The sequence below is a fragment of the Convolutriloba macropyga genome, chromosome 5 (assembly GCF_964194025.1).
Source record: "Convolutriloba macropyga chromosome 5, txConMacr16.3, whole genome shotgun sequence".
Taxonomy (NCBI): Eukaryota; Metazoa; Xenacoelomorpha; order Acoela; family Convolutidae; genus Convolutriloba; species Convolutriloba macropyga.
Window position 1 is genome coordinate 21,591,274 of NC_134472.1, and position 16,234 is coordinate 21,607,507.

A 16,234-nucleotide genomic window follows, 5' to 3' on the forward strand; every position below is an offset into this window, starting at 1 on the left:
ATTGAAAATTTGCAGCGATTTTCTCCGGGAAGAGTACGGTTAACCCCTCTTTTGTTTGCTCTAAAAACGTCAACTCAATATATCTTTCTATGGACATACAAATTTTTGATCAACCAACCGTTGGGTTTTAATATATTTGTTAACCAAATTGTAAGCCATTCAGCGGGAACTTGCAAAAGGCGGTAAAATTTAAAAGACAAATAGCTATTATTTTGTTTCTCATCCACTACTCTATCACATGGCAAAAAAAAATTAGTCCTCAATTGTAAAATTTGCAAATAATTTCGAATACGAAAAAACGCCACAATGTCTCCAATAATTCATTCGCTCCACTTAGTTTCGCAGCCCTAAAAAATAAGCAAGTACTGGATTCGAACCAGCATCTCTGAATTGATCGTAAGCTCTCGAAATTGGGTTGTTCTCTTTAACACAGGAACTTTATCAAAAGAATCAATTTCAACTAATCTAAATAAAATTTCAAGAGCACAGACTGCACAGCTACACATGTACATCAACTCATTTAAAATTTGTCTGAAAGATAACTAGAATGAAATCTAAAACCAATAATTGGCAAATGTGAAATAAGCAAAACGTTCTTGGCCATAAAAGTATTGAACAAAATTGTTAAAAATTATTCATAGCCTGAGCTATGATAGATCCAGAGTTATTGTGACAGAGAACTAAATTTGGTGACGGCGAGTCATGGACAAGGGCAACAACTGCTTTTTGGCATTAAAGAAGTCACTGTAGATTAATTAGGTAGTGGATTGTTGAGTTGTTCTTTGGCAGAAGAGGACGACTGTTAATCATTTGTTAAGCTGATGTGTTGTTGTTGTCGTTGTTTATATTGCTTGCCACGTGCACTGCCGCCAAGTCGTCAAAACCACTAAATAAGTTAGACATAAGATTAGCTGCAACAATATTCAGTACCATTTTTGCTTCACAGCATCATTGTGGTTTAACACGCTGGTGTTCCCTTAACAGCACCTTGATAATAAAATCTGACAAAAAGAACTTCAGCCAATTTTCGAGGTGATCCAAAACAACCGAGAAATAGACTTTTGTGCCGTAGAATACATACAAATAAGGACCTGAGTTGATGCTGTCACCGACCTGATCTGTAAAACCTATTCAAAACATTCTGATTTTTTAAATTATATTTTTTTGAAATACGAAGTGCTCATTACATTATAGCCGCGAGGCTTTATTAGTATCAACATTCAGTGCTAACCCTTCTCTATTGACTTTCAAAAAATTTAGAGTACCCTTAAGTCACCAAAAGATTGGTCTTAAAAGGTCCTTGGAACTCAAATTTATGAACATAAACCGACTTATGTAGGAAGAATTGCTCTCGAACGACAGACGAGGCAATTTAATTCAGAGGCCGTAGCCTCGACTAATTTTTCTTTCAGGGTGCAAAAATATTTAACCGCGCCGGGATTCGAACCAGGGACCTGCCGATCCCTCACCAGAAGCACTGCACACTCGCCTATCAGGCTCTTCTTGTTGCTATGCTGCAATCGATTTTATTCAGCAAGCTTTACTTCGAAGTGAGAGCAATAGAGATCAGTCAAAAATGGAGAGCGAAAGCGTCAAAGAAGGTTTTAAAAAAGCGCAAAAACGGTCAAGCAAAAAACGGTCAGGCCTACCCGTTTACATTAATTGCTACGAACTTCGTTCGAGAGCAATTAATCACAGAAAAACGTTCACGCAGTTCAACTAATCAATCAACCTGAACACGCAGTTCAGCTAAAACCCCACTGCCATCGAGTGTAACGAATGATGGATGACACGCATATAAAAGCAATTGGAGAGCGGCATAAAAAGATGAATCAAATTGCTCTGGTCTGAAGTTTACGACAAAGAAATGTATTAAAAAAATTAAGCAGCAACAACATAGCGGGACAGTAAAAACAGTTTAATTTGTTGTATGTGAAGAAAATACCACTATCGAGTAAAGCCATCCACTTTTTTGTTCCAATTCCTGATGTGGTGTGATCAAAATTACCATCAAGACAGCGCTCCATTAAAATCCTAATTCTTTGAATTGCAAAAGGCCATGATGCGAATAAAATAGCCTAGCATCGCTTCACAGCTACTGAAAAAGAAAAACATAGCTAGTAGATTGCCAGAAAATAGCCGCCATAGCTTTCTAGACCTGTAGTCTCAAAAAGAGTAAAAAGACAGACCAAAAAGAACTTACTCTTTTCATTATGGGCTGAGATGTTGCACTTTGATTACGAATCTGTATAACTTATTGCTGTTACCAATAGCTGCCCTTAGGTAACCTTCAATTAGAGTGACGAGCACTCATTTGAATTATCTCTTTGAATTAAAGCAAAGTCAATTCCAAAGTGAGGAAGTCATTTTTGAGAGTGAGGTAAGTCACGTGTGACCAAAAATTGAATCACGCGAAAGAACAAAACAAACCTCACTCCACTAAGAGCGAAAGATGACGTCACGAACGCAATTCGGTTGAAATTGCATGAACGAATAAACACAAAGCAGATTTGAAGTGATTGTGACGTCATATGGTCGTAACAAAAATCTTGACGACGAAATAAAAAAAACAAAGCGGGACAAGTCCTGACGTACAATTCAAAAAATTTCCATTGACTTAATAAAAAAAACTAGACCTAGAACGGACTATGCGTGAATTGGGAGCACCATTGAGAAAAAAATCAGATAGAAAAATCGAAAAAACAGTAAAAATCAAAGCGAAATTCCCATATGTGAACAAAAAACCACTAACGAGAAGTGGAAATTTGGTTCAAGCAAAAGACTAGGCCTAGAACGAACTATGAATGGATTGGGAAAACCATTTAGAAAAAAAATCCGATCCAAGAAATCAAAAAACACTAAAAATCAAGGCGAAATTGAGGCATGTTAACAAAAAACCACCAGCGAGAAAGCGAATTTTTGTTCAAACATCGTTTTCTCACTCTATTTCAAAATTAGAGCGAAAAAATCTTACGTCGCAAACCCACTGGTTTTTTCGCTCCACTTCTTGTTTCGGCCTGACCAAAATCACTACTCCAATTTGACTTCAAAAATCAGGAAAATGTGTGAACAGATCCTTAAAAAAAGACAGCGCCGCAATACAATTAAAATTCTTTGAATTGTACAAAACCGAGAACAATAATAGCCTCAGCTGACGCTTCGCGGCTACTGATAAACAGAAAATCGTGGGATGAATTGTTCTCGAAGGAGGCAGGCGCAACTTAATTTAGAGGGGGTGTAGTTTAGAAATGTATTATAGGAACGAAAAACCCCTCCCCACAGGGGGTTCAAACCCTGGCATCTTACCAACTCAGTCATAATGCTTTCGATAACATTTCGCTCACAATCACTTTTACTAACGAACTCTATTTTAGAAGAGCAACTTAGATCACTCAGAAATCAAGAATTAAAGTGTGGAAAAGTCACTCAAGAAGTCAAAGAATGTTCTAGAACAAAAACGATCAAGCAAAAATTTTGTATAAAAAAGACCAACACGTTCACAACAATCGCTTCAAAGTTCGAGAGCAATAAATCAGATATTAATTATGGTGATATTACTTTTGTCCAAGATAAATTCTACTCGCTACTTTTCAGATTAAAACATGACATTGTTTGACAGGATCATTGAATAATCAGGAGTGATCTAATTTGGTGAAATTGAAATTTGAGCAATTTCATTCCATAAAATAGATAGTTGATAAACTAACTCTGGCATGCAGCATATGCATATGAAGGCCCTGCTGTGTTTCATCTTCTTGATTGATTCTATGAGGTCTTTGTCTCTAACTGCCTCGAGGAAGAACTGTTCCATCTCAGTCAATTCAGGATGGCCACCCTTCTCACGAGAATTCTAGACAAAATCAAAGGCCACATAACAAACAGGACGCAGTATTAATAATTTGGGTCATACCCCCAAACGCAACTCTAATTTTGAAGGAACGAAATCCTCGCCCCTGGAAAAAATCTGTACGCTAAAAGGAAAGACTGAGAAGGTTTGTGAAATCATAGAAAAACATTATCAAAATATCAGTAAGATAAACATATCATTACAATTCAGTAAACTGCAAAGTTTGGCGCTGTTGAATTTATACGATGGTTTGCTTACTTCGGAATCTCGCATCACTGTAAACATTGATAAACTTACTCGTAAACTTCATTCATATGTTTTCCAAAATGCTTTCAGTCTCTCATTTCATAAAAATTTTCCTAAATAGACGTGTACTCCGTAAACCTTGTTTGATCAGACCATGGAAATGCGCAAAGGGGGCTGAGCTGTGTTTAAAATTACACAGCAAAGAATAATAATTTCACTGCCATAATTTCTGATCTAAACTACTTTTGAAAAAGTCAAAGTCCGGTCATACGACAAACTGAAAAGCTTGATTCGAAAAAATACTTTTCGATAGATTTTTTAAAAATTTTATGAGCTTCACCGCTGGCGCGCAATGAAACAAGTGCCTCGATTCAGAGTTAGAAATTGCGACAAAAACGACGGAAACGACATTACATTGGTCATATATAATGCCTATATAAGGGAATACAACTGACCCTGATCTGTTCATATGTCTCTGTGATGATACCGATGAATAGAGAGAGAACACAGTAGATGAAAAGTCCAATGAACACATACAGCCATATCTGGTTGAAGACGTACACTAGTGTGCTAACTCTCCTCATCTGAGCAAATGTCTCGAACATGTCATCTCCGTTGATCAAAGAGTACCTCAACAAACAACACAATTCCCTCACTCTGGCCTCTTGTTAAGAAATTGTATAAAAAAATTTCAAAATGCGGACGAGGTTTTACCTCTGCAACAATTCCGTTGAATTCTGCTGCAGATTCTAAACCATCGTTATTGTTGTTAATTTGTTACCACGCGGATTTTTCAATTTACTAATTCCAAGATTTTGCATAGATTGTGCGAATGTGCATGACAAGCAAGGAAAATGCACAGCATTGTGTAATGATAATGAACCGAATGAAAAAAAAACCTATCTCTAATCAATCAAAAAAAATCAATCATACCACGATGCAACAGACATCAAGTACAGTTCCTACGAGTTCTCAACTAAATACCTCTTCATAAATGTCCACCAAAAATGTATCACCCTCAAACCGAAGACAATATATCACACAGGGGGGGGGGGGCAACTGTACTTGATGCGGCAATCTCTTCCATTAATACCTGCCCATGTCTTATAGAAAAAATCCGCCGTTGCCTGCTAGCAATATCTACAATTTATAAAACGACGTGAAATAACATACACAAAGGGGTTAAAATAGTGCAGGCCTTAATGGACTACCTTCCATTGTGCATGAATTATCTTTTCAGTGCAAGAGAATAACTTACATGGTCTCCATGGTAGCTACAAATGTGCGGAACTTGTAGTGGAATGGTCCAAAGACAGCCCATCCTGCCAGAGCAAATCCAAAGTAGATGAAGAGACAACAGAACAAGAATCGCAACACATTCGGCATCGAATACTTAAGAGTCAGTAACAGGGCCTGTCAACACATGATGGAACACAAATGAACATTGTCCACAACTGTCATAGAAGGCAAATCCAAATGAAAAACAGTAAAAAAGACAGATAAAAAAAATTGTCTTTTGATTGAAAGCTTATCTGTTATATTTTGATTAAAAATCTGTATAAGTTATTGCTGCCTCTATTAGCTGATCTCAAATAACCTTCATTTAGAGTGACACACACCCATTTGACCTTATCTCTTTGAATTAAAGTAAATATAAGTCAGTTTCAAAGTGAGGAAGTCATTTTTGAGAGTGAGGTAAGTCAAGTGTGACCAAAAATTTAATCACGCGAATGAACAAAAAACTCGCTCCACTAAGAGCGAAAAATGACGTCACGCGTGCAATTCAGTTGAAATTGCATGAACGAATGAACAAAAAGTGGCTGTGACGTCATATGGTCGTAACAAAAATCATGACGACGAAATAAAAAAACATAGCAGGACAAGTCCTGACGTACAATTCAAAGAATTTTCATTGACTTAACAAACAACTAGACCTAGAACGGACAATGAGTGAATTGGGAAAACCATTTCGAAAAAATCAGATGAAAAAAAAACAAAAAAAAAAACAGAAAATCAATTTCAAAATGCTGCTAGGGAGAACAAAAAACCACTAGTGAGATATGTAATTTTGATTCTAACAAAAAGCTAGGTCCAGAATGGGCAGTGAATGGGTTGGGAAAACTAGTTAGAAAAAAATCCGATCCAAAAAATCGAAAAAACAGTAAAAATCGGAGTGAAATTGCCGCATGTGAACAAAAAAACCACTACCGAGAAACCGAATTTTTGTTCAAACACCGTTTTCTCACTCTAATTTAAAATTAGAGCGAAAAAAATTCACGCCGCAAAACCACTCGCTTTTTCGCTCCATTTCCTGTTTCGGCGTGACCAAAATCACTACTCCAATTTGACTTCAAAAATCATGAAAATGTGTGAACAGATCTTAAAAAAAAAAACAGCGCCCCAATACAATTCAAATTCTTTGAATTGTAAAAAACCAAGAGAAGGCCAATAATAGCCCTAGCTATCGCTGTGCGGCTATTAATAACAGAATTTTTTATCAAGTAAGACTAAGTTTGAAAATTTTTATTGTACAGTAACAGTTTTTGCCGCTGTTTTTCTCGCCAGTCGATTGTCCGTGCTTATGAATCTTGCGTGAGAAAACTTATCCCCAGTCAACATTTTATCGTTTTTGATCTGAAGTGTCAAATATGAAGTTTCTTCATATTTTAAAATTTTGTCAACTACAAGATAAAATTCTTTTATCCGTATCTTAAACTATAAAAAAAACGATACCTGACACAGTGTCGAACAGCCTTTGTTAGGCCATACATAATCTTATAAGTGCCGATAATACATCTTTGTCAGATCTAAAATGATGAAAAATAACCGAGGATAAACTTTTTCATACAGGCGTCATAAATACTTCTAGAGTTCATGGGTGCGAAAAAAAACAATGGCAAAAACTATTATTACGAAGTTTCCACTTTTTTCACAAATTGCTTTTAAAGACGAGGGGATGGTTTTCGTAATCGCTAGCTAAATTCGCTTCTTGGTGTTCCGGTCCCTGCCAGTGGGAAGAAGCGCGGAAAGCAAAACCCGGAGCAATGCGAGGGAGGGGAGAAAACAACGCAAGTCGCGACCGCGACACGTTGGAAAACCCACCCTTCATCAAAGCGTGGGAGAACAGCCGACCCCCACGTTCATCAACAGGCTATCAAAAACTGCGTCTCGAGTTTTCCGACTACGACGCATTGAAACCCCTCTCTTAACGTGCCCGAGCGTGGGACAACTTAAAGAGGGGGGACGCTGCGTCAGAGACGCAGCACCCAGGCCCAACAATGGGCGTAACGGGATAACAGTAACAGCAGCTAGCTAAAGTCTAGGGAGCTCATTTTCACTGGATAAGGAAGCACGAAAGTGGAAGTGGTATCCCAACCACATTAAAAGTTCCCTTTACGGCGTAAATTGGCTACAACACAAAAGAGTTCCAGGGGGGCCTGGCCTAAAGCTCCCAAGAATTACTCTTCACTCCCTCCATTTATGTGTCCAAAGGAGTATCCGCAAAACTGGTATACAGAGAATAGTAAGGCTTTTAGTGAACTGCTCGACTTGATGCCATCGGGATTTAACAGATTATCCCGTTTCTCAAGGCAAAAATTCAAAATTTGTTGATCAGACGAAAAACGGGCAGAAAAAAAACGGCCGAAAAAACCTCAAATACCAACAAAATGAAAATAGATTTTGTTTCAGAGCTGTTAATGTCAACCCATCAAACCAAAAAATACAATCTGGTGACCAATCTAACCCAAAATACATTTTGCAGAGAGTTTTCATATTTTTTAAAATCAATGGTGAGTTTTATTCTGATTGTTCAGAATTAAATATTATAAGCTAGATCAATAATGAATTGTTCTCAAGCTCGTAGTTGACATGAATTAGTACAAGCGACTAATGGCGTACAAATTAGTAGCGACATCAAAAAAGAGTTTTACTTGGTTGCGTGATACCTTTGTGAAGCTATCAAATTTACTGATTATTTTGACCAGCAGCAGGAAGAAAGATTAAAGTCGGATCAACCCACTCATTTTCGACACTGATTACTCAATTCACAACCTACCCACTTTTGCTGATTTGTTGTCATTCCTTTTCTACGAGACTTTCTACAAGACAATTGACCAAATTCTGACCATTGTAGAAAAATGCAGTGACTATGCAGAGGCCATAGTACATTTTTAAACATTTGAGTGCCTTATATAAAAAACACACAATATCTTTCCCCGATTGCGTTTCTTCTCACGTTCACGTTTGTGAAGTTATCAGAGAATTACTCACATTGTACGTGTGAAAGTAGTTGAGGTACTTGAGAACTCCGATCCACACAATCATTGTGGCACAACCCAGCAATACTGCACACACTGTGTACACCTGTGTCACCTAAAACAAAAAGTAGGCTACCTTTACGCCGTGCCAGACCCACTCCTATTGAACAAACTTGACTTGGGGGCATTTCCTAATTAGGAGAAGAGATAATATGTAGATGGTTGATGAATATATGCACATCATCAGCACAAAGAGATAGCTCACTTATTTATTGTACAGTTTCACAATCTGCCAATCAAATGCTTATTGTTTAAATTAGCTTCTATAATGCCTCTAAATTTCTACTTAATGTTAAGACCCGACATTAAAATTGAAATTGCCTGTTGAGAAAAACACTTACGTTGAGACTTAAGTTATAAAACTACTTTGACCATAAATAGCTACTTTAGCCTTTAATCCGAGCTAAAAACTAATTGAACGAAGGAAAATCTATGTTATAATACAACTATGAAAACGTCCAATCAAAATGAGATTTGTCTATTTTCAGAGACTTAAATAAACCTTTTGAGTTACTTCGGGCAAAACAGGCAAGCTTGTTTATTAAGTAATTTCAAATTAGCAAATACTAAAAATTTGACAGTAAGTGTCATGAGAGCACTTTCTGCTATCAACCAGGCCAAAATTCCCCCAAGCAAACAGTCCAAAATGATGAAGCGGATTGTGACAACATCGAATCAATCAATAGCTATTTAAAACTCAGTTTCTTTAAACTAAGCATTTTTTTAAATAAAAGAGCATTTTCTAACTAGTCCATAGCATACACAATTTTTCACATTACGCCAAATTCTGCAGGTAATACATTTAGTTCTGACCCCCTTACAAAGTTTTTTTTGAAATTTTTCTACGAACTAGCAGTCAAAATGTCTCAGAAATTTAGCATACAAAATAACTCAACCAAAACATTTGCGACTTTTAATAATATTCCGCACCAGGAAGTTTTAAACAAAAATACTTAACCAAACGAATCAAAATGAAAAGATAACTGACAAACGTCGAGTGAACTGCTCTCAAACGACTGCAAATGACTGGCGAGAGGTCTACGGCTCTGATCTGGTCTGCGGTTTACGGCGTGAAAAAATGTAATACAAACATCCAACATCCGACGGAGCAACAAAATAAAATAGCAGGACAAGTCCAGAACTACAATTCAAAGAAATTTCATTGAGCAGCCATAGTACACCTAAAAACGACTAGGAACATATTTTGTGCACCATTTAGAACAAAACTAGAAAAAAAAACATTATGAAAAATTTCAAACATAACTGTTCTCAAACGACAGGCGAGAGAGCTTGTTTTCGTCAATAGCTAGCTACGATTTAGGGAGGCTGGCCCTAGTTTAATTGGGGTGTGGTGTGAGCGCGTCGAGGGGGGGGGGGCTCACGGAGGGGGGGGGGGGCTCATGGAGAGGGGGGGGGGGTAGGGGCGAGGAGTAGCGCACGGATGGCTTGAGCGCTCTGGGTTACGGGTGGCACGACGTGTGCGGGAGGGGGGGGGGGGGGGTGCGGTGGGCTGAAGCAGGCTGCTGTGCGGGCAGAGGATTAAGTCTGAGAGGTAGTCAAACAACCGACCTTCACACCATGAATTTATGTCTCCACATCAGTTTCGCTGAATTGCATACTCAGAATCCAGTAAGCCACAAGGCTCTAATAGCCATTAATGCCCTCCGGGTGTTACCTGTTTATTACGTCGAAAGGGTCAGAAAAAAACAGTCAAGCGAACAATCGCATAAGACCTTTGTTTGAGAACAATTAATTAGCATTCAATGCTACCTTATTTGTCTTTTGATAAACACCCACTTCTGAAATTTAGCTGACGAAAAAACAAAAAAGCATTGAAGAGAAAAAACAAGAAATTTTGGCTTGGATAAAATTCCAACTTTGTTCAATATGATTCACATGATACAGTAGCACTGAAAAGCTGCCTTTAAAATGACTGTAGCCTATTTAATTCTCACAGTTTACTGATACATAGATATATATACAGTTCTACAATGATTTACAAGCTCGACAAAAACTAACGAAGAACGTAAATACATTTCTTCTCGTCTAGTAACTTCATAAAACCAAAGCTAAAACGAACTATGTTGCAAAAATATGAAAATTTTGATGAAGAGAAATGCGATAGAAATCGCTGAAATAACCTGTAAAATTAAATCGAAGAAAAGTTGAAACGCCAAGTAAATTCCCGTGAATAATGAAAAACCAGGGCAAAATCAATCTTATCAAAAGAAATCTACAAGAAGAGAACTTTCTGGGGGACACAATGAAATCTTCAATTACAAAAATTGATATTTTTTTAAACAAAACGGAAGTACAAGAAAATTTTTTATCTTTGCAATGAAAAAAAGTTGTCGGAAACAAACATATCTCAGTGCAGTTTAACCGTTTTAGCGTCGCAAATTACATTCAGCGTCATTAGCTCAGGGAAGTTAAAGCAAATGCAACAAATGGTCGGAAAGATTAGAAGTTCTGTATATTTCAACTTGGTCACAAATTATAGTTGGGGTAGAAAAAGTGGAACCATGAGATCCTTCCATTGTCTGTTAATTGTCTGCACCCATCCTTAAACAACTAAAATTATAAAATTATGAATAAAGGAACGGAAGAATTGTTAACTCACCCTGAATGTGACGAAAATCTTAAGAAGAGATCCCGCAATGAGACAGCAGTCGCCCACAATTATGATGAAGTACCAGAACTGGACAAACTTGGCCTCGTCTTTCTTGCCGAGAGGCTTGTTGAACTTCTTAAGCCAGATTGCCTTTGTGACTCTGCGCAGGTACCAATTGTGCTGCACAGATCGGACACAGAGTACGAATGAGAACACAGCCAGGGCAGTGATACAACAATCCATTATTGTCATCAGCACCATGTACGACACGCCGTCATCTGAAATTAAAATAACCAATTATACTCAAGAAGTGAGACATTTCATGCCAGCCTGGCTATTTGACTGGCCAAAATCTTTTGGTGACATACAAAAATGGGGCCTACCATTCAGAAGTTGTTTAAAACAGAACTGACCGTTTAAGCTATTTTTTTCATACTTTTACTAGGGAAAACAGTTAAGTTTTCTCACTTTTCACCCAGTTAAAGCGCTTTAATTACTTATCAATTATAATTATTAATTCACATTCATTCAATTTTTGACACTGCATTTAGCTCAGCTGGCCATTTTTTCAAAAACTGGAGAGGCAAAAAGGAAACTATATTTAGCTACGGTTCGCATTTTGAAAAAAAAAAATTAAAAAATTACAGAGAACCATTGAAAATTTGTCGGATTATATCGTGTTCGTAAATTACATTGATAAAATACATATTCCACTATAGCTTATACTTCCAGAAAAACATATATCAACAGTACAACAAGCTTCTTGGAAACAAAGTATTAAAAAGAGTGCCACTGCCAATTATTCTGGCTACAATATAGGATCGGTTTACACAGTATGGAAAAGTTCTAGCACAATTTGGGCTTAATAAAGGCTCGAAGAGAAAAATAATTCAAGAAACAGTTAAATTAACACTCCTGAAAACTCCTGAAAATGACCTTTTGACCTTGAATTAAGGAATTCCCAGCAGCTGCACCACTCCAAGCACTTGAAGGACCACTGAAGTCGGCTTTGGGCCTCCAATGAAAGCTGTTTCCCGTTTTGTTTCCCTGTTTATTCCGTTTTGAAAGATCAAAGTCATGAACGATGTGTTAAAACATCTTACCAAAAAAAGGCAGAGCACAAATGCAATCCCATCTTGGATTGTAAAGAAAGTGATGTCATAAGTAGATGGTGACATTTATTAATAAAGTAATTGTTTTTTCACAAAAACACAAAAGTATGCGCTATTTTCATTAAATTATTGATATGGAAGTTAGACTTACTGCTGCTCCCTAATGAGATAATATAACTATTATGAATATCAATTATCATTAAACCTGATAGCCAAGATTAAGTTAACATAACCGACTATCGTAGGAAGAAATCTATTGCAGCCTGCTTCACTCGGGGGAGGAGAGGGCACAGTAACTATATCCATTGAGGGGGCTTCAAATGACGTCATTATAAGTTATTATATACCATTATAATCACTAATCACTAATAAAATTTCGAGAAATTACACCAATTTTGGCGCGCTTTTCAAGACATTTAATAGTACACTACCGCCACCTGATTTCAACTGATGACACTTGTAACAGAGAAAAATCCATATCACGCAAGACGAAAAAGTCAAGGGCGCCAAAGTCACTCGAAAAGTCAAAACGGTCAAGAGAAAAATTTGCATAAAAAACAAAGCCCGTAGAGTACCCGAAACGACTTGAAAAATCTTGCAATGTAAACTCTTACTAGCCTTAACTAATTCCAAAATATCTTAAAGAAAAACTTATCAAAAACTCGAAAATTTGAAAAACAGTTAATTAGACGCAATTTTGGGTTATCATTCTTGGTAGATACGTGCAGGAGGGTGTGTGGTGTGTATGTTTGTGTGTTTTTTTGGGGGTAATGGGGTGTGCGTAGTTGGGAGGGAGGGTAGGTAGTTGGGGGGTGTCGGTAGGAGATGCGGCGTGCGATGTTGTAGACAGGAGTAGATAGGTGCCCCGCCCAGAGGGGGGGGGGGGCAGGGGAGAGGTTGGCGTTAGGTAGGGGTTAGTTAGGTAGGTAGGAGTCTGTAGTTTAGATAAGCAGGGACTTATAATGGATCAAAAATTCACAAATGGCCTCAGCCATGAACATTACAAGAAGCTCCGAGTTACTATACATTACAAACTAAGCTGCAGTGAAAGTCCGATGTAAAGGGTCTAATAAAAAGACGTTAAAATTCAAGTCAAGAACAAACTCTCAGTTAAAAACCTGTAGAATACCAATATTCTTCTTCGATTATTAAAAAGATCAACACGTTTACAATAATTGCTCCAAACGTCGTTCGAAAGAGTTAAAAGAATTGAAATAACCGGCAATAATCTCTGACATTATGGTTCCATTTTTAGTTTCCTTTTCCAACATTGCCTCCGTTCATTTCAAGTTGATTTGCTTAGTTACTTTTTATTAAAAAAATCAGATAGAGAATACGAATAAAAATTGACAAATTATTGTCCGACAAATAAATGGAAAAAGTCGTGAATTAATATTCAAGACAATTTCACTGAGAAAACCAAAAATTTTGAATTGGACTTGGAAAAATTTGGAAAAACAATTGGAAAAACAATTACAAAACTTGAAAAAAACAGTCATGATCGAAGCCAAATTGCGGCAAATGAACAGAAAAACACTATCAAAAATGCGAAATTTAGTTTAAACACCGTTCTTCACACTTTAAAATTATATTGCAAAAATTTAACGCCTCAAACAAAATTTGCGGAAGATTACCAAATGAATTCACAGTTGCAAAATTTCTACGCTATTAGTCTTTAAGAAAAATTTCAGCTGTGGAAAGAAAAATTAAGGCTTTACATTTATCGTTTTTATAAACTTATGTTCGAACTGCAGATATGTTCAAACTTTACGCCCGTACTTATATGGTAACAACCTTTCATATAACAATTTTTATTGTGCAGTCCCTTAACATAGAACTTGGGAATTACTCTCCTTTGTTTTGGCCGTCAGTCTATTAATCCTTGTATATCTTGAAACATTAATTTTTTAATAGCGTTGTGGTTGAGGTGTACTTGCACATTCCGCACCTACTTTTACAAAAACTGCATTTACTTTCGGATAAGGCTGTTTTATTTTGATTGCAAAATGTTCATCGACATACTTCTCTAGTCGGTAATTTGAGGCTGCAAAAACAAAAGAAAAGAAAAAATGTTGAGCTGAGTTGCGGTTGACTTTTGGCAGATTTAGTTTTTGTTTTATTGAAACTACTGACTGATAAGCCCGTTTATATTTCAATAAAAGTAACTATAGAAATCAGAACATTTTTGTCTCTCCCTACCAACAACTTTCAAAAATGTAGCAAAATTTCGCTGAAATTTTAATTATGCAATACAAACCATTATAAGTGCAAAATATTGCATTGGCTTGTTGACACAAATACATAAACAAAAATTTTGTTCAAATTATGGGGGAGTTCCGTTATGTCATTTGGTATGTTGCATGATATTGAAACTAATCTGGAGCAGAGTGTTGGTTCCTAACCAGATGACTCGTAAGTGATGCTGACACAATCAGTCGTAGAGTCAGTGTACTTGGAATTGATGGGTAGCTTGCCCGTGTGACGACTGTTGTCATACGTAATCTACAACAATCAAACAAAAATATTTCATATCTTGACAGTTGTTCAATCATTACCAGTAAATCACCCGTCCCACAGATTTATTTGGCAACCAAATATCAAACCCTGGAGGGTGTGCGTGTATTCTATTGATAACAAAAGCAAGCAATATTTCAAACAAAACAGAACCGCAAACTCAAAACGTATTATATGGAATCTGTATTTGTGTAAATTTAACTGATGTAACCTTTTCATGAATGATATCACTCAGTTGTTACAAAAATCGGTAACAAATCAACAATTGGAACAATTTTGAATACAACCCATTGATGTCAAACGAATTGCTCACAAACGACTATTCGGCTTCGGCGAGGCTTCGGCTTCGATGGAAGCTAGATTGAGCTTAGTGAGGATCACATAGGGGGTAAGGGGAAAATAAAGGTAGGTGATAATATTGTGCCTCCATATCAGCTGAATAATACACTTAGGAGACTGATAAAGCTCTTAAAAACTGAACAACGAATTTTATCCCGTTTTTAAAGACGAAAAATAATATATCAGTCAAAGGCATAAAACCCAATAGGACTAAAAGCGACTGAATTTATTTTGGGAACAACTAGAAAAGTAAATGGCCTGTTTAGAAACTAAGTTTTCAATGAACTATGAGGAGAACTGTGACTGTATTTAACTGAACTAACTGATATGTTGAAGAGGTAGCAAACTGGCTTGAAGTATGTCCTGCTAGAGCCAATGTGTTGATTTATCAGGCTGAACTTGATCTCAAAAGAGAGCAAACTGAAATACAATTGAAACATTTCAATGACAAAACGGCTGTTTGTCTGTACTTAGCCGGACCCATCAGATTCAAAATATGTAGTAAAGCACTCAGATCTCTCCTATCTTATTCAAATAAGGTTTGTCTGAACAACTAAATTGAAAACTCTGATAGAAACTCTGATAAAAATTATTAAGTTGATGATTTCATCGCGCTATCAACTCATCAATCGAAAGAAAACTCAGCATAAAAATTTGTCAGACACCTGAGCTTGCGTTTATTTCCTAGAACTCTAATTTCAAATTTTCAAATATATTCGGCAGATTGCAGCAATTTAGCCGCGGTGTACCACCTTGACCTTTATTGGGATTGAGACAGTAATAGAAAAGTGCAAAAAGTAGTTTTTTCATAGGTGAAATAACGGGCTTTTTGTTATACTGTGTATCTCCACTACATCCAACATGAAAAAATTTTGTTGCATCGAGCAAAACATTCTTTGTTAACTTACAGCTCGCATTTCCATGAAAAAAAAAACAATATAGTTACAAGATAGTTAACCATGACACAATCATCAGTTAAATGTTGAAATCAAATCATGTCATTCTGTATGACTCAACCTATACAATCTCAAATACAATCTCAGTTTTTAATGTTAGGCAATCTCTGCTTTGATATTGGTGCAATTAACTATTATTAACACAAGTAGCGAAAGTTGAACCTAATTAACATGAAAAATTTTACTAGAAAAGTCTATTGTCCCAAGTTTTTGCAGACAATGTTTCGAAACTTCCATTTTAAAGGATAATTGAAAAACAATTGAAATAAAAATATACTCCCTACATTGAC

At 36.7% G+C, this 16,234-nt stretch overlaps 1 protein-coding gene across 3 annotated transcripts in view; it reads right to left on the reverse strand.

Moving 5' to 3' along the window:
- Positions 1 to 437: 437 nt before the first annotated feature.
- Positions 438 to 16,234, reverse strand: part of LOC142339226 (mucolipin-3-like) — a 64,171-nt gene continuing 48,374 nt past the window's right edge. For all 3 annotated transcript variants that reach the window (XM_075389082.1, XM_075389083.1, XM_075389080.1), the window contains 8 exons: positions 15,312 to 15,408; positions 14,538 to 14,637; positions 11,033 to 11,301; positions 8,366 to 8,467; positions 5,352 to 5,506; positions 4,549 to 4,723; positions 3,708 to 3,850; positions 438 to 886 (listed from right to left, as the gene is read on the reverse strand). In XM_075389082.1, the coding sequence (XP_075245197.1) occupies positions 814 to 886; positions 3,708 to 3,850; positions 4,549 to 4,723; positions 5,352 to 5,506; positions 8,366 to 8,467; positions 11,033 to 11,301; positions 14,538 to 14,637; positions 15,312 to 15,408 (1,114 nt within the window). In that variant the 3' untranslated portion in view covers positions 438 to 813. The remainder of the gene's footprint in view (positions 887 to 3,707; positions 3,851 to 4,548; positions 4,724 to 5,351; positions 5,507 to 8,365; positions 8,468 to 11,032; positions 11,302 to 14,537; positions 14,638 to 15,311; positions 15,409 to 16,234) is intronic.